This window comes from Mobula birostris, chromosome 1 (assembly GCF_030028105.1).
Source record: "Mobula birostris isolate sMobBir1 chromosome 1, sMobBir1.hap1, whole genome shotgun sequence".
Taxonomy (NCBI): Eukaryota; Metazoa; Chordata; class Chondrichthyes; order Myliobatiformes; family Myliobatidae; genus Mobula; species Mobula birostris.
Genome location: NC_092370.1, coordinates 51,036,804 through 51,062,709, shown reverse-complemented (window position 1 = coordinate 51,062,709; position 25,906 = coordinate 51,036,804). Strand labels below are relative to the sequence as shown.

Here is a 25,906-nt window from a genome sequence, read left to right as displayed (position 1 = left end):
AACTGGGATTTCATACAATTTGAATGTTTATGTTAATAAGATTACAGACCCTTTAAACAAAAATAGCCGAACTTAAACTGAGCCAATTGTGTTTGCATCTATTTCTCATAATTTCTCATAGGTTCAAGTTCTGCGCAATGCTGGAGAGGAAGTAACTCTTACAGTGTCATTTCTTAAAAGAGCACCTGCCTTCCTGAAACTCCCACTGTATGAAGACTGCACATGTAAGTATGATTAGTCTATTTTTAGGAAATGAATGATATTGGATAAGCACTCTTTCCTTCTCACATACTATTTCTCAATCATTCCCCTGCACAGATCTTCTAAGTGTTTGGACATTCAGTTTGTGTAGCAGGTCACTTGAGTTAATTAGTATGTGATAACAAAAAAGCTGTTCCAAACTTGAACATAGGGCAAGATTAGTTTGATTTAATAAGAACTGGCCTTTTGAGAAAGTCATGCACATATTGTATTAAGAGACAAGTACTGTAATTCCAAGTTTGAATTAAGCTGAGTTAAGGAGTAAAAATGCACATTGTCAATGAAAAAGACAGATTAGATTAAATTGTCTAGAAAGTTATCTGCATTGATTTTCCATCATTCAAGTAATCTTAAAAGCTTCACCTTGCTCAACAATGCTGCTTTTGATCAAATGCTGACTTTAATTTCGTGATTTTAAAGCTTCTTTCAAAGCTGTAAAATTTTTGAGCTTGAAAAGCTCTAAAATTTGAAAAGATAGTACTTGTGGTTTTCAGTGTCACAAACTTCACACGAATAAAAGGAGTTCTATTTAACGGTATGCATGCATACTGCCAAATGAAACAACATTCCTCTGGGGGAAGGTGCGCAACACAATACACAGTACATACACATATAACACATAAAGTAATATTGCCACAAATAAATTAACAAACAATTAGGTGCATTTATGACACAGGTTAAAAAGTAAACCGTATAACACTACCAGCACTTCATACATGATGAGACCTGGGTGGTGGCAGTACCTTCAGTAGTCTTACAGCTTTGGAGGAAGAAGCTGTTTCCCAACCTAACAGTTCTTTGCTTAACGTTATTCAACCTCCTGCCTGATGGTTGGGAGTCAAAGAGGTGGTTAGACAGATGGGAGGGATCACTGACAATGCTAAAGGCCCTGTGTACACTGCACTCTGGATAAACATCTCTGATGAGCGGAAGAGAAAACCAATGATCCTCTCAGTAATCTTTACAATGCTTTGTAGGTACTTGCTGTCAGATGCCTTGCAATTCCCTTTCCAAATTGTGATCCAGCTGGTCAAGATGTTGCTCCTATAAAAATTGCTTTGAAATAGAGTGAGGAGCCCAATCACCTCAATCTGAAATGCTGCTGTGCTTTCTTGACCAAAGACATAGTGGCAAGGGATCAGGTGAGATCATCCATTATGTGAACCCCTAAAAACTCGGTGCTCCTCACTCTCTCTGTGGTGGAGCCGTCCATGTGCCTGCACCTTCTTAAAGTCCACAATCATCCCATTGGTCTTGTCCACATTGAGACTCAAATTGTTGTGCTCGCACCATTCTACCAGCCACTCTACTTCCTCTCTGTACATAGTCTTGTCATTTTTGTTGATAAGGCCAGCCACTGTTCCCCGCCAGCACACGTTGTGTGCATCAAATACAAAATAAAAAACATTTATCCTATCAGGAAGAGAAGCGTCACCTTCGTTGATTCCAGGGCAGACTTTTATTCTGTTATGTTATGAATGCCCTATCCCATGCACCTTGTGTCTCTGGAGTCACAGAAATGGCTGTATTTTCTCTGTGAATGATCCTGCTTTGTCTTCCTGATGGCGTGGGAAAGTGCAGCTCCCGCTGACCTGAGAGCTACCTTATCACCTGAACTGAAGGTGTCATCCCCATCTCTTAGCTGTGCCCAGGCCTGCGCTGTAGGTTATGGCTTCTGATTTGGCATCATATCATCATCAGGTGCCATCCCCAGTTTGAGCTTTGACTGCCATGGCCCACACACTTCTGTTTCGGATCAAGTGGATCAATTCATTGGTATTCATTTCCAGTTCTCTGGCTGCTGTCTCCATCATCATTTGTCTTTGTCTTCCTCTTGCTTTCTTCCCTTCAATCTTTCCTATAATTACTGGGCATTCTAACTCCTTTTTCCTAATCACATGTCCAATGAAGTTATGTTGCCTTTTCATGATCTCATACATTATTTCTCTTTTTGTGTTTGCTCTGTTCATGACATCCCTGTTAGATATTCGTTTTGTCCATGATGTTCTTTGCATTCTCCTCAAAAACCACATCTCTGCTGCTTCAATTCGTTTCCTCATGTTACTAGATACTGTCCAACATTCTGAGCCATATAACATAACTGGATAAACGTAACATTTCAGTACTCTGAGGCGGGTTGTCATTCCTAGTTTAGTATTGGTCAGTATTCTCTTCATTCTCGTAAAAGCGTCTTTTGCCATCCGTATTCTTCTTTTGATGTCCATGTCGCACCTGCCATCTGATGTCACCCAGCTTGCTAAATAGCAAGAGTTCTGTATTGTTTTATGTTTTTCCCATTTATTCTCAGCCTGCAGATAGGATTCTCCTTCTTTTTGGATATCGCCATACATTCTGTCTTTTTGCATTTGATAGATAGAACCATTTTTGCACTTTCTTCAACAACTATATCAATTAAGTTTTGTAGTTCTTCCTCCGTACTTGCAATTAACACAGTGTCATCTGCATATCTGAAATTATTGATGTTTTCACTGCCAACTTTGATTCCCAAGATGTCTTTTATTTTTTGTAATATTGTTTCACTGTACACATTAAATAAATCAGGGGAGAAAACACACCCTTGTCTAACGCCTCTCTTGATTTTCCTAAACTGACTCACTTCTCCATCTATCCTTATAGTGGCAGTTTGTTCCCAGTACAGATTTCTGATTAGGCAGAGGTCTTCCTAATCTAGATCTAGAGTTTTCTGTAATATTTCAAATAACTTATTGTGCTTCACTTTATCAAATGCTTTTGGGCAGTCGATAAAACAAACAATTTTTTTTGCACTTGAATAGCTCATTCCGATAGTATCCTTAACATCAATATTGCATTTCTTGTACCTTTGTCTTTCACAAAACCACATTGTTCTTTACCTATTTCAGCTTGTTTCTTACTTTTAGCTCTTGTTATCAAATTTCTTAGAAGTATCTTGGTGATATGACTCATTAAACTTATGGTCCTATGTAATTCACATTCTATTGCTCCAGGTTTCTTAGGAAGAGTGATAAGCAATGATTTTTTCATCTCTTCTGGTATTATTCCAGTCTCATAAATGTCATTGATTAAATCAGTAAGTTTTTAAATTCCATAATCTCCAAGGGCAATAATTTGTTCTGTTACTAATTTATCAGGACCTGCTGCCTTTCCTTTCTTTGTCTTATTTATTGCATTATGAACTTCAGATTTTAAAATACTTGGACCTTTAATGTTTTCCTTAATTTCTTGTTTTTTGCCTCAATCATCTTCAAATGATTCCTGAATATACTCAGTCCATCTGTTCATAATCTCATCTTTTTCCATGATGATGGTACCGTCCGTTGCTTTCAAACATCCACCTGAAGAACAGGGGAGCTTTTTAGCAATGATATTCATGATTTGTTGATGTAATGTTTTTGGATCAGTAATAGGGATTCTTTCTATTTGCTCACATTCCTGGTTTAACCATTCTTCTTTGGCTTTTTGACACAAGCTTTTAACTTTTTAATCTAAGGATTTATATTCTATAGGATTTGCTTTCTTCCGTCTCCTTCCTTCCATTAGATTTTTGATTTCATTTGTCATCCATTTATTGTTTGTGCTTTTTTCTTTTTTAGGAATCACTGACTTTGCTGATTCTAACAAGGCATCTTTTAGAGAGTTAAATTTCATTTCTACATGATTGCTATCATCTTCAACGGATTCTATTTCTAGACTTTGAAATCTATTCCTTAATTCAATTGTAAATTTTTCTCTTAAATTTTCTTCTTTAATTAATTGCAAGTAGTCAAGGGATTGTTCAGGTTTTTGCTTCTTTAGTTTTTAAAGTTTTACTTTCACATGACATACTACTGGGCTATGGTCATTATTACAGTCTGCACCTGGATATGTTTTGCATTGAGTCACTGAGTTTTTAAATCTTTGGTTTATAGTAATAAAGTCAATTTGATTTCTGGTGTTATCACCAGGACTTTTCCAGGCCCACAAGCATCTTGGATGGTTTTTAAAGTAGGTATTCATAATGACCTGATTATTCATCTTGCACCATTCTACCCATTTCTCACCTCTTTCATTTCTTTCCCCTAGTTGAAATTTTCCTATGGCATTTCCATCAGCACCTTGTCCTACTTTAGCATTTAGATCTCCTATGACAATAACAATATCTTGAGATTTGCATCCATTCTTTGCTTGTTCAAGCTCTTCATAGAATTTATCTATATCCTCATTTGTTTCATCTGTTGTTGGTGCATATACCTGCATAATTGCTAAATCAAATGGTTGTCCTCTGAATCTAACAAGGAGCACTCTTTCTTATGTTCTAAAACACTTTACGCCATGTTTTGATCCATAAGATTTCCTACTCCATTAGTATGGGATATTCCACAAGAATAAATTAGTGTTTTATTTCTATTCTGACATGTTCCAGCACCTATCCAATAAACTTCGCTAATTCCCATAATGTTAATCTTTAGTCTTTCCATTTCATTTATCATGTTGTTCAATCTTCCTGCTTGATATAGGGGTCTTACACGGCAAGTGGCAATAATTTTCTTTTGTGTTACTTGAATTTTATGAGCAGTAGCTTGTTGACGGTCGGAGATCCCCTGCTGACCAGAATCAACCCTACTGAGCGAAGCATCTTCAGAATTGTCTTGAAGATCCTCTTGACGCTGTTGTTGTGCGATACATTTTGTGAGTTTGACCATGGTTTTCTTAGCAAATAGCTTCTAGGAAACCTAGTATCTGACAATGGTGGTTTGCTATTGCCTACCATTGGGCAAACTACAGAAATCGCCATTTCTCTTCCCAAATGTTCATCCGCCTGTACTATAGCCATTGATGTTTGAGGTCCTAGATCACCCACCTTCTCCATCATAAGTTCAGTTACTGAACCTGCCGGATCTGCCGTTGGCCTTCGCTCGTATCCTGAGCAGGAACCCTTGCAGGTGCTACTGTTCTGGGTCAGAGCAGCCCTGGGAGCAATGAAAGACTAAGGGGTAACTCCACTTTCCCCGAAGCTCTGAAAGTCCCCAGTCAGAGCCTCACCACCAGTTGCAGTTTAGAGTCATACCCAGTCATGCCCTCACATAGATGTATTTAAAAACAGTGATGTCCTCAATGCCCTTCTCTATCTAGCCAGTCACTGATCTCGCATATTCATTGATGTTAATGCAATGATCGCAGGTAGCCTCAAATAGCTCAACTAGATTGAGCCAATCTGGGATCCCAGTTATCACAGCAAATTTCAGCAAGTTTATCCTGAAAAGTTGATAGGTAGAAATTTGAAAAATAAATTGTTCCATTTTCATTAGATGAGAAATCCATTTAGAGTCAGGACAAAAGCAATAAGGTGACATCAAGAACCTGGCTACTGATTTTTTGTGGAGAAATTGCTGAAGCCACCTGCGAGAACAATGAATGGGATCAGAGATTTATTATGCAGAGTGCTGTGTAGAATGCTAACCATGAGACGTGACGTGTGTCTGACTCTTTAATAATGCTGGCTTGGAGCTGTCAGCTTTGTAGAAATCTTTTGTGCCAATGTTGTTAAAATTCTTGCCAAAAAACAGAATGTGGTCTTAACACACCTCTTAACATCATTTGGACACACAGGATGCCAAAACTAACACGGGCAGATGCACTTCTTGCAGTAATAAGATTTCCTAATATCTCCTATTCAAACATGCAATGTAAAATTTGTTATTGTAGCACTGTTTTTGGGCTTTGCACAGTTGAACTTTTATGCCTAATTCTCCTGGTAGATTTGATTACCTCATGGAAAAGAACTGTTGGCCAATTAATTATTAGCTGATGTCATTAGTGTTTCTATTGTTTTTTTTTGATAGATTGTTGTTCCATGTGCTTCAAAAACATGAACATGTAATGTTCTCAATGGATTCCCAGTGTTATTTATTATCAAGCTAGACTGACTGTTTTGGAAAAACTATACAATAAGCAGAGTTAAATGAATTCTAGGCTTATCTACCTGGAACTGTTTCATATTTCATGGCATCAAGGGTTACGGGGAGAAGGCTGGGAACTGAGGTTGAGGAAGAGATTAAAAAAAGGATCAGCTATGATTGAATGGTGGAGCAGACTCGATGGGCCAGATGGCCTAATTCTGCTCCTATGTCTTATGGTCTATATTTTTTGGCAACTTGTATTAAATAATTTTATTTCGTGTGTTGTTATCCTAATATGTTAGCTATTTAAGTAATACCAATGATTATGAAAGAGAAGTAACTAACATTGTTTCCACAACTAGATAAGGTTGACTAGCCTGTGTGACAAATCTCCCAATATTGGCACAAATTAACATATATCTGTGAGGAAGATTCTTCTGAATTGGCAGGGCCAGGTCTGTCTTTGCCACGTGTAAATCCTGTCCTTAGATCAGTGCTGATTAGATTGTTCTCTTTACAGCCTGATGGCAAGATAGACTATTTCACAGGAAATACTTTGCTTTAAAATAATGGGTAACTTCCTTTCCTGATGTACATTAATGATAGTTTTTTTTAATGACCAAAAGTTAGCTTCATGAATACCATTGTATTAGGGTTCTTTAACACATTTATTTAATTTAGTGAGTAAAAATAATTCAGTTGCTAGTGTTTGAACTTGAACTTCCTAGATTGCTTGTTGGATTCAATTTTAATTAGCCCTTTAGGAGTAATTACATGTCTCCAGTACTTCTCTTTACCTTGCTCCATTTATTTAATTGAATCAGCTGGGAAATTGTTTCAATATTTTTTCTTTCTATAAACACTGTTAAGCATATTACTGCCCACAGGTAGTAATGTATTGACTTGACCATACATTAAACTATTTTCCATTTGCCTATAGGTATTCCCAGTGACCAGAGCAGTGGTACATCTTCTCCACTTTGTGATAGTGGATTACATCTCAACTATCACCCTAACAATACAGTAAGATGCAATTCAGATTTAAACTTCATGTTGCAGCTGACATAATGGTTATTTTCCTCTTTTTGCCATTTTTAGCTGAAGATAGATTTGAGTGTTCGCCACCTTGTATTCGTTTTTATTTTAACAGAAACACCAGCAAAAGAAAATAGGTCTAAATTTAAATCACAATCTTCCTTTGAAACTTTCCAAGAATATTTAACATTTAGATGTACTCATTACATATGTATCAGGTGCTCAATGCCTCATGTTGAAATCCAGAAGTGGAGCGACTTCTTGGACTGAATGACCTAATTGTGCTCCTGTGTTTTATTGTTAAAATTAGTAATTCCTACCACATATCCGAAACTATGACAAAATCATGTTGGGAGATTGGGAAAATGTATAGAACTTTTTGTTCACGATTCTTATAATGTTCCAAAACTCTACTGAACCTGACGCCCTGTTAACATATCCTGCCATTATTGGGCATACAAGTAGAATCTCTGGAAAAATGGCAGATATGGAGGGGGCCTTAAGATCTTCTTGCAAGTCAGTTTGAATCTCATGAGGCACAGAAAATCAGGCTGAAATGAAATGAATAAAAAAACACCTAATCTAATCTCTTGTTTGAGCACAAAGTACTGAATTGCTTTGATTCTCAAAGAGGTATTTAGAATTTTGCTGCATGCTGTTAAACTGTCACTAGAATTTTTGTGTTGATTTTTATGTAGCCTAAAATGACATGAATTTTAGAATGTTACAATAATTTAAATCTATCAGCCAAGGTCAGAGTCTGTCAAATCTTTTGCTGAAGGATTAATTGAGCATGTCAAAGTATTAAGAACCTATTGATTTTCAGTCATGGGTATATGAAACCTTAATGAATGTGAAATATTCATCCCAACAAACTGTTTCAATATCTATTTAAATTAAAGAACCATAGTGTGGTTATTTCAGTTGCAATCTTTTGCAAGTTATGGAAATACAAATCTTATTAAGAACACACTTCAGTTAGAAAGTCTAAAATGACAAATAATTTTCAGGATTCATTGTCATGTTCTTCATGGACACCATCCTCAGGCCTGAAGTGGGAGAAGAGATGGTGTGATCTGCAGCTAATACCTCTTCTTCATTCTCGTCTGTCACATCACATTCCAGGCACTGATATTTCTAGGTAATTGTTTAAAGTATTACTTACGTGAAGCAAATTAATGTTCAAGTGTTGTGTTTGGAATTAAAGTGCCATAAATATGATCAATATTGAAATACCTAACAAATATTTTCTTCAAATATTGCACTATAATTTGACTGCAACTACTTTCCCTAATCAGGGCACCATCATGAACAGCTTCTTCCCCTGCACCATCAAATTTCTGAATGGTCCACGAACATATGAATGCTGCCTTGTTATTTGCCTTTTGTACTATTTATTTATTTTGTGCGTTGTAGTAAATTTTATATCTTGAACTGTCTTGCAGCCACGGAACAACAAATCTCATGACATATCTCAGTGATAATAAACCTGCTTCTAATAATGATGCTGCCAGTGAAAGGAAGCACTTTATTGCTGGCCCACAAAGGAGCAGCAATTCCACTGCAGCACCATTCAGGAGTATTTACTCCTCTGAAATTTACTATCTATTTAAGATTCTTCAGGGTTTCTTTCACATGTTTTGCAGTTTTTGGTAGAACTGGAGGTGAAAGAAAAGGGGGTGGGGAGAAGCTCAAATAGGCCCATCCCTCCATTGTGATTGACTTTAAAACTATTACTACTAACTAGCCCTACTTTCCTCCTTACTGCCACATTTCCTCAGACAGTTCTGAATAGAAGTAGCAAGAGAGGTAAATGAAAGAACACTCTCCCAGAAATCTAACTGCCTGAAAGAGATGAGAGATTGAATTCTGCATAGACTCTGCGTCCCAATGTTCCACCATTTCAACAGCAAGCTTATTTAATTTTGGGTTGGTTTGCCAAGGAAAATCAACCTCAGCTATATGAGCAAGCTAAGCAATAGCAGTGCATTTGTTCAACAATTATGCTAACATTTCTATCCTTGAGAGTAAGTTAAATGATATAAATCCTTAATTAGGACCATAAGACATAGGAGCAGAATTAGGCCATTTGGCCCATCGAGTCTGCTCCGCTATTCAATCATGGCTGATCCTTTTTTTCCCCTCTTCAGCCACACTCCCTAGCCTCTGATGCTGTGTCCAGTCAAGAACAAGCTGTACCTTAAATATACCCGACTTCCTGTGGTAATAAATTGCACAGATTCACCACCAATTCAAACAGCCAATTTTGTCCTAATGAAATGGAGTGATATCTGGCAGATATTTCACAGATGTTTCACTCATCAGGACCAGTGTCCAAGTAAGGAAACACCTGATGAGTGACCTGAATTTTGCTGGGTGTCGCCAGAAATTCCTGAGGTGATTCCATATCCAACAGTGGAACAGAAGCTTGCTGAGATTCCCCCTCCGTTATAGTAAAGAATATACTATCACGTTAGATCAGTGAATCCATGGAAATGAATGGGAATTTAAAAACTGTACAGAAAAATGGAAGAATAAGCTAAGCTGTGTTTCTTAGTTATTTGTGTTTTCTTTCATGCTTTTAATTATTCAGAAGTGTTTACATTTTGTTTCAAAATGTTTGATTATTTGAAAAGAAGTTTTTAAATGTTTCTGATTGTTAGAGTTGTTTAGGAGGATGAAAACATTTTGATATTTTGACAGGGCTGGGAGTGGAGTCTTTCCTATCTCCAATGGATTTTCATAGTTGAGACTTTATTTGGGACCAACGTGCAGCACTAGACCTTATTCTTCAGTCCTTGCCTGGCAAGATCCAGTCTTCATAAGTTCAAGGCTTTGTCCAAGACCATGAGCAATGAGCCACGCTCAGATATGACTAGGCTTTGTCTTTAAATATTTGTCTTTAAATATTGGATATTATTTCTCTTCATGTGTTTTGTGATGTTTTTAGGCAAAATGCATTTCAAGTAATTGCTGTGGACGGAGTATGCAGTGGTGTAATTCAGTGTCTCACTGCTGAAGACTGCATAGATTGGCTACAAGCACTGGCAATTAATATATCCAACCTTACCAAGCACAATGTATGTATCCATGTTTGTGCAAGGATAAAATATAGGGTTTTACTCCAAGCTCAACAGACTACTGCCTTGATATTTGTGACTTAAATTGTTTAATTGTTTGTCTACAAAGTCATGAGAGTTCTTTTTTAATCGTCTAAAAAAATTCCATATTTGCCATTGGCAAAATAGTAATGAAAGAGTCATTGATATGTATATGATTTTAATATGACAATAAGGCTTTACACAAGCTTTAGCTGTAATTAGCATAAGTTTTGGTAATACAGTAATAGGGAATATTTGCATGGTTATTTAACATTTAAATTATACCACTAAATTAATATAATAACATATGTAATTATATTCACAAAACCGCCTTTTTAATGTTTCTTTGAGGTACGACTTTGATGCTGAATTATTCCCAATAATATCTGCAAAGCTAAAAGGTGTAGAGTAAAAAAATATTTATGTAACTTATAATGAAATAATTTGTAATCAGGTATCAAGACCAGCATAAACAGCTTTGTGCTGTGTCACAACTCAAAGGAAGACAAACTATTAACCCTGGAACAGGGGGAACCTTTGTTCTCTAAGAATAGTTCTGTGCTACCACACAAGGAAGAGAACCTTTTATAATTTCTGAACAACCATCCAGTTTACAAGTGTTATCAGATAGAAATCTTCTCATCATGTAAGTTAGAATATACAGTACATAAAATATTGTGAACTAACTGGATGGCTTTAAACAACTGTGTTCAAGTATATCATTGTTTATGTAAGTAATCTTGTGTCATACTGTGATATTAAGTTGCAATATTTTTGACAATAACAGATCCTAAAGATACATCAATAATTACAGCCATTATGCATGATACTTCACTCTTTGGCATTAATGACCAATAAAATTAAATGGTTTTCATGTTTACAAATCAGAAAACTCTAGTTTAACTATTATCTTTGTACATGTTGTTATTTTGATAGTCTGCTATATTCATTTTACTGTGCCTATTTTGACTCCTAGCTAAAGTACAATGCATTTACTATATTCAATTCAATATTTTTCCCTCAGATTAAAAAGATAAACAGAAATTTTCCCGTAAACCAACAGGTAAGATGGAATATTCAATAGTCACATTGACACATTTATCTGCCAAATGCATTGTTCTAAATTTTTTTTTTTACCTTCGGTGTAGAATGACCTTTAAGTAAAGACTAATGGCCCATAGCTATCCCCATGAACAAGAATTGCTAATTAAGTTATTATTGACTTTATCAATGAGGATGTTCAGGAACTCATTCAGTTAAGCAACTTTCAATTTCTGTTGCTAGAAAACTCAAATATTTACATTCTTTGGTGATTTACATTCTGTGAGCAAGAACTTGGATAAACTGATATATTTGATTCAGATTCAGTGAATCTCTTCTCAATCAACATTAAATTGAATACAAGGTATGCGGTTGCTTTGGTGGAGTGATAAACACATTTCAGTCAAATGGTTAAGAAATGAAAGATAAAACCAAAACATAATTAAATGTAGTTTAATATATTTTCATACAGAAACATAGTAACATGCACGTTTTAACTGAGTTTCATTATCAAAAACAGAAAATGAAATGAAATTATGGCTTCCTTGACTGAGAGAGGGCTACGAGCAAGACAAGTACAGGGATATATGTTTGGGATGTTTAACTTTAATTCAGACTAATTTATTGTGACTTTACATAGATCACAGAGAATGAAGCACTTGGAAATTTTGTGCAGCTGATCTTCAGAAGAGCATGTATTAGTGAAGGTTTAAAGAACAAATAAGATCATTTCAGATCAGGCTCAACATGACAGAGATGCTCATAGAGGTGATTACTCTTCGTCGTAAAGAGAAAATAAAAGAGGGTCGTGATCCTCTTATGGATCAACATAAAGATTTGAAAGAAAACTTTAAAAAATGACAGACTGTACAAGAGGCAAAAGATTAGATAACTTCTTTCTCCACAGGAGCTTGGTAAATATAGCCAGCAATGATCTGGTGAAGTCTTTTTCACAAGAACCGGATAATTATGTGACTGGAAATGTGGTCGAAGATTATCAGGATAATTGTAGAGTTCATTAAGTAGGTATAGCCAGCTACCTTGTGGAATATAATCGTTATTGTGCTGATGTGATCAAGGAAATATCAAGACTGGTAATCAATTGACCAGGGTTGAATGAAGGAGATATTGGATTGATATTTTAGAATTTGACTTAATTCACTGTGGGGATCGATGAAAAGTTATGTAAATCTTTCCCTTATGAAACTACAAAACTTGGTTGACATTCGTAATAGACTGCAATGTACATGTCTGGTGAAAGGAATAAAATTGATAAAGCGTAACTCAACCTTCCTATATTTTTTTTCATCCACTGGAGAATTTCTTCTGCCAGCTGCTCAATGTATCTTGCTGATCTCATTGACCTGTTTATGCTTTAGCATCTTTTCATTGCATTATCGTATTGATACTCAGTCAGCAGTTTTGGACATCCCTTAAGTGTAAGCAGCCTTTGAATTAACATCTAAAACAACAAGACAATGCAGCTAGTTCGGATTTCCAGAGCTTCGGTATTATGGCCATGATGGTTATCTTTTCTTTTTAAATCTTTTTATTGAATAAATATACAAAGGGTAAACCATAAAGGCACTAATACACTGTTAGAAATTACAGGAGATATTAATACAGAAGAAAAAATTGATACAAACAGTGCACTTTAAACATAAAATAGTATGGTAAAATAATAGTATACTGATTTTTTTATATATATATATCAATAGAGAAAAGGAAAAAAAAACCCACCGTGCAACTAAACTAAAAGCAAAGCAAAGCAATGGGCTAACTTGGAAACAGGTGGAGTTATAGAACTTAAAATCACGTCCTCAAACCCGACCTCCATTAAAAACAGTTTAAAAAAAAGGCAAGAAAGGAATATAAATATGGAACAAAAGAGAAAAAAAATTACATTAAAGGAAAATATTGAATAAAAGATCTCCAGGTCTGTTCAAATTTAAGTGAGGAATCATAAAGATTACTTCTAATTTTCTCCAAATTTAAGCATAATATTGTCTGGGAAAACCAAAAAAAGGTAGTTGGAGCATTAGGCTCTTTACAATGTTGTAAGATACATCTTTTCTCCATTAAAGTAAGAAATGCAATCATTCTACGGGCTGAAGGGGAAAGATTACTGGAAATTTTAGGTAATCCAAAGATAGCAGTAATAGGATGAGGAGAAATATCTATATTCAATACCTTTGAGATAATATTAAAAATGTCTCTCCAAAAAGTTTCCAGAGTAGGACAAGACCAAAACATATGAGTTAAAGAGGCTAACTGCCCCGGACATCTATCACAAAAAGGATTAATATGAGAATAGAAACGAGTTAATTTATCTTTGGACATATGTGCTCTATGAACAACTTTAAATTGAATTAGGGAATGTTTAGCACAGATAGAGGAAGTATTGACTAATTGTAAAATCTGCCCCCAGTCATCCACGGAGATAATAGAACCCAATTCTTGTTCCCAATCTGACCTAATCTTATCAAATGGAGCTTTCCTAAGTTTCATAATAATATTATAAATAATAGCCGTTACAAGTTTCTGACATGGATTAAGGTTAATTATAGTATCTAAAATATATGTAGGAGGTAGCATCGGAAAGGAAGAGAGTATAGTACTTAGGAAATTTCTAACTTGGAGATATCTAAAAAAATGTATTCTTGGTAAATTATATTTATTAGATAATTGTTCAAAAGACATAAGGGAACCATCTAAAAATAAATCCAAAAACCGTGAAATACCCTTAGTCTTCCAAATTTGAAACGCATGATCCGTGAAAGAGGGAGGAAAAAATATGTTACCTAAAATAGGGATCAGGCCATGATGGTTATCTTTGCTGCAGGTATTGCTGCTAGCCACTTCTTGAAATCACATGGATTTATTTGGCTTCGATTCTGAGAAAGTGACAGCCTCAGAGAATTCGAAGTTCTATCATCCACCTCACAGTTCTGAAAGAACATGATTGCAAAACTTTATCATGGCTTTTAGCACGCACATCCTGGGGCTTGCCATTACTGAGAATGGGATGGTATTGGAATCGCCTTCATCTGTTTTTTTCACTGTTTAATTGTTCATTCCCATTCAAGACAAGATGTAGTGGAACTGCAGAGCTTTGATCTGTGAGATCATTTTGCTTAGTGAGTTGTTTGTTGTTTTTGCTGTTTAGTACAACTGTATTTCTGTGATGCTGTTTCACCAGTTTAGCAGCCCAAATCCCTTTATCATTGATGTGGCTTGATTGTGATGGTAGAGGGAAAGGAATTCCAGGCCATAAGGTTACAGACATTTACTGCAAATGGTCCACTTTACCTTGTAGATGCTTATGTGCCTCGGCTACCAGATGTACTCTGAGTCTCTCCCATTTAGTACAACTCAAAGGATATGCTACATAGTCAAGGGTCTCCTCGGAGTGGAGATGGGGAATTATCCCCACATTTTCTCTACTATGGCTTCTTCTACAAGTACCACCCAGGACAGATACAACTGATATAGCTGGTGAGCTGAAGTCAATGGACAAAAATAGTAAATTGGTTTATTATTGTCACATGTATCAAGGTACAGTGACAAACCTGTCTTGCATACCATTCATATAGATCAGTTCACTACAACAGTGCATTGAAGTAGTACAAGGTAAAACACAGTACAGAGTTAAAGTTTTATAGTAATAAAGAAAGTGCAATTCAAGTAGGCAGGCCATAATGAGGTAAATTATGAGGTCAGGAGCTAATCTTACCATAGTAGGGAACCATTCATTAGGGAACTATTAAAGGGGAGATGTCTAATTATTTTAGTATCCTCAGGAAGCAGAGGTGCGGGTTAGTTTTCTTGACTATGGCATCAATCTGGTTTGAATGGGACAGGTTATTGATAATATTCACTTCTAGAAACTTGAGACTGTAGTTGATTTGAGTTCATGATTGTACAAGGGAGGAATACTGAAGTGGTTTCCCGTTGCTGCCTTCAGTTGCAGTGTCCATACTGGATGGGTAACCCTGGCCATTGATCAGCAGATTCATCTGCCCAGCATTTTCAGTTTTACAACCATAAATTCCAATTATAGAATCTGCTTGTAAAACAATCCACCACCTGCAAACCATGGCTTCACATGACCCTGACTGGGAGGCTGAACAGGTACTACACCTTGCCCAAGGGCGACCTGTAGGCTATCGAATGGAAGGAGCACCTTACACCTCCTTTTGCAGAGCAATTGCACAGCACTGACACCAATATCCTCAGAAGAATGCTATGTGTATCATATATAGACAGGATAACCAACGAAGAAGTTCTACAGAGAACGAAAACAAAATGTACATTACTTAAAAAAAATCAGAAAACAGCAATCAAAATTCGTTGGACACATCATGCGAAGAGAGACATCAGAACGTTTAGTTACAACTGGAAAGTTGGAAGGAAAAAGAAGCAGAGGCAGACAGGGAATGAAAATGATAGATGGAATAACATCATGGTTAGAAACGGGGAGGCAACAACAATAATTCGGAGGGTCAGGGACCGTGATAGATGGAGAGACATGATTGCCCATGCCAAATGGCAAGGCATCTGAAGGAAGAAACTTGAAGCTACCATTCTTCTCAAGCTCAGAATTTTTGCTGTAAACAGGAGCAAATGTAAATGCTCCCTTCCTGAAGTAAATAACCAGATCCTTTATTTTGCTAACATTGCTGGAATGAATTTTGTCATGACACAGTGTAACTTGGCTCTCTACCTTATTCCTATACTTACTTGAAATATGACCCACTACAGTGATATCATCTGCAAACTTGTAGACAAAACTAGAGTTGAATCTGGCCACACATTTCTGAGTGTATAGGAAGTAGAGCAGAGGGCTAAGATGCAGCCTTGTGGTGCAATAGCGTTGAGGTTCAATGCTTGTGTTAGTTCATGCAATACCTGCCATATAAATAATCTGCTATGTCCTTTAAACTAAATTGGCCGGGGGGGGGTGGGGGTTTGGTGAGAACCAAGGGCAGTTGGTATACAATTAGATGCAGTGTGCAGTGAGACTGTGAGGAAGGACAGGCAGATGTGAGGGGAAAAATGTGAGTGGGATTTGTTCAAATGTAATATGGAGGCAAAATCAAAAAGGTTGGTGAATACAGGACTGAAGGTGTTGTATTTGAATGCATGCAGTATACAGAATAAGGTAGATCTTGTAGTGCAGTTAGAGATTGGCAGATATGATGTTAATGGGCATCACTGAATTGTGGTTGAAGTAAGGTCATAGTTGGGAGCTTGCCTTCCAAAGATACACATTGTATCAAAAGTCAGGCAGGTAGGCAGCCAGTGTGGCTCTCTTGGTAAAATTGAAATCAAATCTTTAGAAAGAGGTGACATAGGAATGAAAGATGTAGAATTGTTGTGGGTAGAGTTAAGAAACTGCAAGTGCAAACAGACTCTGATGGGGTTTATATATAGGTCTACGAACAGTAGTAAGGATGTTGGCTGCAAATTACAACAGAAGGTTTTTGAAAAGCATACCAAAATGACAATGTTATGTTAGTCATGTTAATCAATATGCTGGTAGATTGGGAAAATCAGGTTGGCACTGGATCCCAAGAGAAGGAATTTGTATAATGCCTACAAGATGGCTTTTAAGAGCAGCTCACACAATATACTGGAGGAACTCAGCAGGCCAGGCAGCGTCTGTGGAAAAAAGTACAGTCGACATTTTGGGCCAAAATTCTTTGGCAGGACTTTTGAGAGCAGCGTGTAGTTGAACTCAATTGGGAAAGCCTATTCTGGATTGTGTAATAAACTGGATTTGATTAGGGAAGTCTAAGGTATAGGAACCCCTAGGAAAGAGAGATCATAATATGATATATTTCGCCCTGCAATTTCAGATGGAGAAGCTAAAGTCAGAAGTAGCAATATTACCATGGAGTAAAGGGAAATATGGGGACATGAGAGAGGAGCTGGCAAATTTGATCGGAAGGGAACACTAGCAGGGATGACAATAAAACAGAATGGCTGGTGTTTCTGGACTAATTATGGAGGCACAGGATAGATACATCCCACAGAAAAAGAATGAGTCTAAAGGCAGGATAATGCAAAAACATGAAAGCAACAAAGGTGGAAAATAATAGAGAAAAAAATTAATGGAAAGTTAGAGAATTGGGAAGCTTTTAAAAACCAACAGAAGAGAAATAAATAACCCATAAGGAGGGGAAAGATGAAATATGATGGAAAGCTATACAATAAAATTAAAAAGGATACTAAAGAATTTTTTTTCAGAAATATAAAGCATAAAAGAGAGGTGAGGGGGTTATGGACTGTTAATGTGAAAGGATATTTATTTGGAATATGGGTTTATGAAAGGGAAGTTGAATGTTTTGTATATATATAGTTTTATGTTGCATTAATCTAAAAGGGAGGAAGTGTAATGTATGGATCTATTTCCCGCCCGTAGCACTAGGTATTGATCTGTTGTCTGTGCATGCAAATTGCTCTTTTTCTGTCTGGCTGCAATGTGAATACAGCAATTAAAGCTGTCTCTCGCATGCATGCTTTTATTTAATTGATTTGTTATGCACAGTTATGCACAGGCACAACAGATAACATTTAATTATTGTATAAAGAACTACATTTTTTAATTATTGAATTGTGCTCACAAAATTAAATATTAACCCTGCTTAAAAACATTATCATACTTTAAACTGCAGCTTAAAGACCTTGCTTTCTGCTAGGGAAAATTTAGATCAAGATTTCACTAGATCTTTCCCTGCACTCTCCCAGCACCCACTGTGGCTTAGAAACATGACGTCATTACAAAGCTAGAAGTTCATTAGTCTGCACTATTTCAGTTATGTGGAGTGCTATCTTTCTTAAAGAATTTATCTCAAAGGTTGTGGACTTTGTTTAACAAGAACTTTGTTCAATCTTAATGACCTTGAGGAAAAAAATGGTGACCAACCTTCTTTGACTGTCAAAGTTAAAGTACATTTATTATCAAAGTATGCATACTATATACAACCAAGAGATTCATGCAAACAATAAAAGGAAACAAATAGCATTCAGAACTGAAACTGTTGAATGTGAGTTCACAGCCACGAAGCCGGCGGCAGCTGGTCCAGGAGCCCATTAGTTGCAGGCCACAAACTCAGTTCAGTGGAGAGATGAGTAAACCTTGTGAGCAGTGAGCTGAACACTGGCCCATACCTCACCTCTGGTCCCCACACCCTGACCATTCCAATTTGGCCAAACAGTGGTTCATTCCTTGCTCTTGGACCAGAGTCCTGCTGCTTTGTTGTGCTCTTTGGGCCCGGGCCCCGCTGCCTCATTTTGGCCTGTTTTGGACTAGTGCCTGTATTGGTCAAACATCAGCTTGTTGCACACTCTCAGATGTGTGCCCCATTGCATCGCCTCTGCCTTGCCTCATTTCTGCTGCTTCAAATCGCCTCCAAGTCCCCTCCAGCAATGCTCAAGCATCAGCTCATCCCTCCCCCTGCCCCCCCCAGGCACCGGGCCCAGCTACCTCATTTCAGGCTGTACATAACATGCCGCAAAGTCCTGCACCTTTGAGACTTCAGTTCACGCTGCAGAAAAGCTCAAGTCCAGAAGGAAAGTTACAGGTTATTGATTGTGATGCTTGTTTTCAAGAAAAAGTGTGATTAATAAAGTAGTTTGTAGCTTTGGTTGCTGCCAACAAGTTATTACTGTGCTTCATCAGCAACGTATTGATGTAGGAGCTGACTCCATATTTTAGGGAAGGGAGAACATAGATTTAGATACATTGACATTGATGGAACAACACTATGTTTCTAAGTCAGGATGGAATGTGTCCTGCAGAGGCATCTATTATTTGCTGTGTTACAAAGTATCTGTTGCCACTTTCTTTCTAAAATTTGGAGATCACATGTTTGGGAGGTTGACTCTATGACTCTACCTATGATTTTCACATCAACATTGATGAATATTCGGAATTGGTGACTCCCTACATGAAAAATGCATGGAGGATATTACTGTGATTAAATGCTGCTCTGCCAGGACAAACCAGAAACCATGAGGTTCTACAGGGGTCCGTGCTCTGCTTAGAGATTGGGATACCACCTTCAGATCAGGGAACAGGATGTCTCTAAGGTTAGCAAAAGCCACACTCTCTCGTGCCATCAGGAAGGCAAAGTGTGAGTACGCACAGAAAATCCACCAACACCTTTGTGATACCAGGGACGCATGGCCTCTGTGGTAAGGTATTCATGACATAACAGGTTACAAGTCCACCCTGCATGTCAGCAACAGCGACACCTCCCTAAATGCCTTCTATGCACAATTTGATGCATTGAACAAAGTGACATCAAGGAAGGCCCCTTCTCCCCCTAAGTAACAGGCACCCTCTCTGGTCACAGCCATGGGTAAGTCCAACCAAACCTATGGGGCCAGACAAATTACCTGGTTGGGTGCTGAGGAATTGTGTGGATCAACTAACAGAAGTCTTAACAGACATCTTTAACATAATCTACTGTCCCTGCTGGCTTCAACACAGTCACATTCTGGTACCTAAGAAAGCAATGTCAACTACCCTAAATGATTACCGCTTGGTGGTACTGACTTCAAGAAACATGAAGTGCCACTCGCTCTGACTACTTTGTCCAGGTGCAACATTGAGAGGCACATGGTAATGGATCATATAAAATGCCAACTTCCAGCTACATTAGGACTCTTCCAGTTCACCTGCCACTCAAACCGGTGCACTGATGATGCCACAGCCTTGGCCCTCCTCTCTGTTCTGTCCCAAATACAAAATGCCGGAATGCTGTCATTCATTTCAGCTCGGTGTTTAACAGATCATCCCTCGGGGGCTGGTGGGTAAACTGTCCCCACTCCGTAACTGGATCTTGAACTGCTTAACAGAAAGACCCCAGTCAGTCCAAGTTGGCAGCAACTTCTCTTAAGATCCATCACGTTGAACACTGGTGCCTCCCAGGGTTGTGTTCTCAGTCTGCTGCTGTTTACGCTGCTGACTCACAACTGCACTGCCACATTCAGCTCAAATTGCATCATTAAGTTCGCTGATGATACTGCTGCGGTTGGCCTCATCAGCTGCGAGGATGAGTTGGCATACAGAGAGGAGGTAGTGAGCCTTGTTAAATGGTGTGAAACCAACATTCTGAGTCTCAAAGTGAGCAAGACAAAAGAGATAATTGTGGATTTCAGGAAGACAAATTCTCAATTGCACATCAATGGTTCTGCTATGGAGATAGTAAAGAGCACGATGTTCCTTGGGTGCACATTACAGACGAGCTAACTTGGACCTAAAATACTTCCTCAGAAGTCAAGAAGGCTCAACAACATTTACACTTTCTGAGGACACTGAGGCATGTAAGGCTCCCTGCCCGGATTCTAACAAATTTATACAGGAGCACCATTGAGAGCATCCTGTCTGGCTGCATCATTGTAGGCCGCAAGACCCTACAAAGGGTAGTTAAAACTGCAGAGAGCATCACCAGGGTTTCCTTTCCCAACTATTTGTTACATTTTCTGGGAGTGCAACAGATGAAGGTCCCAAAGCATTGTAGAGGATCCCTACCATCCATCTCACAATCCCACTACTGTCAGGAAGAAAGAACAGAAACCTCGGGATGAGATCTGCCCAACTGTGTGACAGCTTCTTCGCTCAGGCGGTGACACTAATGAATACCCTGCCACTACCGTGGTCTCATCACTAGGTCAACGTGCCATTTACTGTTCTGATTACTGTTTACCTGTGTTGCTTGTATTTTGAAATATATTTTATTAACTCATCTGATAATAATTTGGTTTATGTGTTGTGTGTGCTATATGTTTTGTGGGTGCACTGTGGTCGGGAGGAATGTTGTTTCATTTGGTTATATATGTACAGTCAGATGACAACAAACTTGAACTTGATGATTCTCACTCACAACTCATCGAGGGAATTTGCTTCCTTTATTTATGTTTACACTAAAATATAATGGGGTCTGGGTCCAAGCAGTGATAAAATGATTCAGGTGTGCCTGACCCTGAAGGTAAGATGCTAGTGCCGTGGATTGTATGCTACTTAGTCATGCATAAGAGAGAATATACAGTATCCATAAATGCAGTCCAGAATGTGCAGACATTCGAACATGTAGCCTTGATGTAACAATAGGTGAGAGCTATGAGATAAGCTGCTAAAGTTCCAGCTGCATTAATTGCATAAGAATGAAGTTGGCCTTGGATATTTGGTATGTGTTCCAATAGACAAAGTTGTTGCTATGTCAGTAGTAGCAATATAATGAAGAGAGCAGATTCTGATACTGCTGATGCAGTTGCTCATTATGACCACACCATTAAACTTATTGCAGTGTTGCATCTAAGCCTTTGAGGTTTGACTTCTGGCTCAGATTTACCACGTTATCTGATTCTACTGCCTGTGCAGAATCTTAAGCACATAGTTGACCTTGCGGAAAATGCAGATCTGTTCTCCTTTCTATATAATGCACACGGGTTCCAGTTCAATGTACGAAGAGCTTGCCGTCTGCTCTTGCTGTTGACCATCTTTGCCATTGTTCACAGCATCTACTGTGAAAGGTCTACGAGTTCCTGCTCCAGCTACACTCCTAATGGAGTGAGGCCTGAGCAATTATCGCAGCTATGTTTAAACTGTCCCAGACATTCACAATATTGGCCTTGCAGAGAACTGGACCCAATGTCCACAGGAATTAATGCGTGCTGCAGTGGCAAACATGCAAATAAAGAGAGTGCACAATGTTAGAACGCAGCCTGTGTTGGAAGTGACGAGAGGGAGCTAATCACAAATCTCGGCTTTTTGTCTAATTCTAAATCTTGCCAACACTTACTATTGCACAAAAAAAAGAAAGTGAAATGAAGTGACTTTATTTCTTACATCCTTCACATACATGAGGTGTAAAAATATTTACACTATGTCTCAGTCTAAATGTGCATTGTGCAATCATAGTAATTTATAATAATTAGAACAGTCAATGTAACATAGAAATACACTCAAATCAGCATCAGTTAATCAGTCTGATGGATGGTGGAAGAACCTGTCCTGGAGCCTGTTGGCCATGGCTTTTATGCTGCGGTACCGTTTCCCAGATGGTAGCAGCTGGAATAGACCGTAGAAGATACCAAACCTGGTATCTTCCCTGCCTTAGTAGAGAATGGAGCGAAATATGTCTTAAAATGTGTCTAAATTTTTTTTTACATAAAATGAAAGCATACAATATAAATGAAACACATCTTTACAAAACGATTCTCTACCTTAAGGCAAAAAGAAAGACTATTCATCATGATGAATGGGGATAATCATGCACCATAAGGCCTTAAATAAAATAATAAAGCAGAAGAATAGTTGTTGATTTCAAATGGTTTAAAGATGAATGATTCACTTTGCTCTCTCTATATATATATATCATCTTAAGAATGCCCTCGAGTTACTAATGTAAGACTGGTCAATGTTGTGTTTTTTTGACAGATAGTCTACATGGGCTGGGTAGAAGACCGGGAGCCAGATTCACTGCAGGATAAGCTGTACACACCAAAGTATCTAGCCGTGCGAGGCGCTTGTCTGTACACATTTACAGCACCTCCAGTAGGTTCAGTTTTGCTTTAATCAACTTGCATTTTTAATTTAGTGTACAGCTAAAAATGTACAGACAAAACATATATATTCATCTGATATGATACTACACCAATGATTGCAATGAATTATATGTTATACCATGTATTTTAAATTTTATTATCTCTAATAATGAAGGAATTCCTGTCTTCTCACAATGCTGGAAGCAAAGCAGTTCTTTGCAGTTGAAAATAGAATTAATCTAGAGCAGAGAAAAATTGCAACTCTTCTTAGCCCAACTGACATTCAGCAAAAAAGTTAACCCTTATCTGTGCAGTGGGATGTTTGTTAGCACCTGAAATCGAATCTTCCCCCAAATGGTTCTCATTCCAGTACAATATTCAACTTTTACCTCCCATGTGGTTTATACTCTCTCTGGTCTGAAAAATGGCAACACTTCTTTAGTCTCAGAACAAATAACTTTTAGTCATCTTGTTTTCCCTGAAAGTCTACTGTTTAAAAGACCAACATTTACCAGCATTTTTATAGGCTACTTCAGAGGACTCAATAACTGCATTGTTGACTGTTTGCAATTAACCCTGAGCCTTCCTTGCACCTTAAACAATAATATTTTTTGTATTCAGAATTGATTGCTAATAGGGGATATGTCATCATCTGGTACTTTTCTTGCCCAATGGTATGGAGATGGATCATAGGCATTAGAAGTATAACTAACAATAATGGGAACTATCTGTGAGGAAGTATAGAATGAAGTACAGATCCACCACCCAAGACTGTACTTAGCCAGAGTTTACAGCAACGTGGTTCTTACTGTTTTCTGTAATCAGCAGAATTTGCCCAGATTGCTTTGCTCATGGTCTGACTCAGCTTCCCAACCTCAAGATTTTTCCAGGCTCTGTTGTTCTCTCCCAAATCTAACAGTTTTCTGGTGATCACTGTATTTTTGAGGACACAAAGGTTTTATATTCAAGGAGAGAAGACTTCATCCTCTATTCCTTCACCCCACAGAAGCAAACAGAGTTTGCATGGTTATTTACTACATATTAATCTACGAATCAATCTCAAGTTTTTGTTTGGTATTAATGTTTGCACAATCTCAATTTTACAAATATTAGTATCAAACAGAAGATATTCAGAAACTGCAATTACGCAGTAAAATCTCACTGGGAACCTCCTGCTTCATTCTGCTTCATTATAATTCTTGAAAATTACTGTGGCCTTCTTGCGGAAACAAAACACCTCGTGGAGAAGTTATTTTCCATTAGATGTTGAAGGAACTCAACAAGTCGGGCAGGATCTGTGGACAGGAATAAACAGTTGACATTTCAGGCTGAGACCCTTCATCAAGATGTCTTCACTCACTGTTTTGGAAATATTTCAAGTAAAGAATTGTGACCTTTCTGGGAATCTATAAAATAGCTTTAGACTGATGCATAGTACTGCTTAAAAGTCCTTTTAAAAATGAAAAGGAAATTTCTAAGCTAGTTTATTTGTCAAGTCCCACCTAAACAGTAAATGGATCAAGAAGGTTCGGCAAGGAAAGATGGAGGCCGAAGGCCTGGGGGCCATTTTTGGCCATAAGAGGGCCAGTGTAGGAGTCTGAGGTCTGACTGGGCAGGAGAGACTGTGGCAAGGAGGCATAGGAGAGTAGCAGTATGGTTTCTTTATATATAGTAGTTACTTAAAGAAGTATCAAATAGTAAGGTTTCTTTATATATAGTAGTTACTTAAAGAAGTATCAAATAGTAAGGTTTCTTTATATATAGTAGTTACTTAAAGAAGTATCAAATAATTAAATTGAGTATGGATGCAGGATCAGGTGGTGTTTTGTAGCTGCATGATATGGGAGCTAGTGGATCCCATCCTAGTCCTTTGTGACCACATCTACAGCAAGTGTTGGTGGCTCAAAGCTGATGATCTGGAATCCGAGTTTAAACACTGCGATGGATCAGGAAGGGAAGGAGTTGCCTGGACACTGTGTTTCAGGAGGCAGTCACACTAATTAGATTAAATGCTTCAAATTCGCTCTGTGGCCAAGGACACAGTCTGAATGTGAGTGTGACAGGTAGGAGTTCCAAGAGGTAGTGCTGGAGGAGCCTCAGCCATTGTGATTGCCACAAGTCTAAGATTCTGAGATTGTGCTCCCTTTGAGGTTGAGAGTGGAAGCTGTAGGAAGGATGAGCAAACAAAATCTGGCACCATGGTCCAGGGAGCCTTTGAGTGGGGAGGAGAGAATGTGGTTGTAACTGGGGGTAACATAGGGAAGAAAACATAATTCTTTGTCGCAAGGATCGAGAGAATCAAAGGCTGTGTTGTCTGTATGGTGCCTGGGTTCAGGACCTGCAGAGGAATTTGAAGAGGAAGGGGAAAGATCCAGTAGACTTGGTCCATGTGGGTGCCAATAATATAGGAAGGTAGTTCTGCTGAGAGAATTTGAGCAGCTCTGGGCTAAATTAAAATGCAGAACCAAAAAGATAATCATCTTTGGGTTGTTATCTGAACCATGAGCAAATTGCCCCAGGGTTAATAAGATCAGAGAGCTAAATGATGGCTGAAAGATTGGCGTGGGAGGAGTGGGTTTGAATCGATGAATCACCTAAACCATGCTGGCACTAGAGTTGTGGATAAGGTAAACTAATTAGTAGTGGGGTGAGTTCACCAGCTTAGAACTGTATGGATAAAACAAAAGGAAAAGCAAGTGCAGGAGAAGTTATTGAAGACTCTGCAATAAAGAATAAGACAATAAGTTTAGAAAGGAAAAACAATTTAACTTCAGGCAAAATGTAGACAAAATTGCCAAGTCGGATGCTGAGTAGAGGATGGATAGTGTATATTTAATGCACGCAGTCTGCAAAATAAGGTAGACAATTTGGTAACACAGTTGGAAATTGGCAGGTACGATGTTGTGAGCATCACAGAGACATTGTTGGAGGAAGATGTCGTATCAGAAGTACCGGTAGGTGGCAGAGCGTGTGGGTGGTTTTGTTGATTTAAAAAATGGAATCGAAAGAAATGACATAGGACCAGAAGATGTA

At 38.0% G+C, this 25,906-nt stretch overlaps 1 protein-coding gene across 7 annotated transcripts in view; it reads left to right on the top strand.

The window, feature by feature from the left end:
• The window catches only part of sntg1 (syntrophin, gamma 1), a 533,050-nt gene that overhangs the window by 448,800 nt on the left and 58,344 nt on the right, over nt 1-25,906 (top strand). For all 7 annotated transcript variants that reach the window (XM_072255011.1, XM_072255020.1, XM_072255026.1 and 4 more), the window contains 6 exons: nt 122-224; nt 7,081-7,163; nt 8,186-8,316; nt 10,126-10,255; nt 11,301-11,339; nt 22,767-22,883. In XM_072255011.1, coding sequence (XP_072111112.1) covers nt 122-224; nt 7,081-7,163; nt 8,186-8,316; nt 10,126-10,255; nt 11,301-11,339; nt 22,767-22,883 — 603 coding nt within the window. The remainder of the gene's footprint in view (nt 1-121; nt 225-7,080; nt 7,164-8,185; nt 8,317-10,125; nt 10,256-11,300; nt 11,340-22,766; nt 22,884-25,906) is intronic.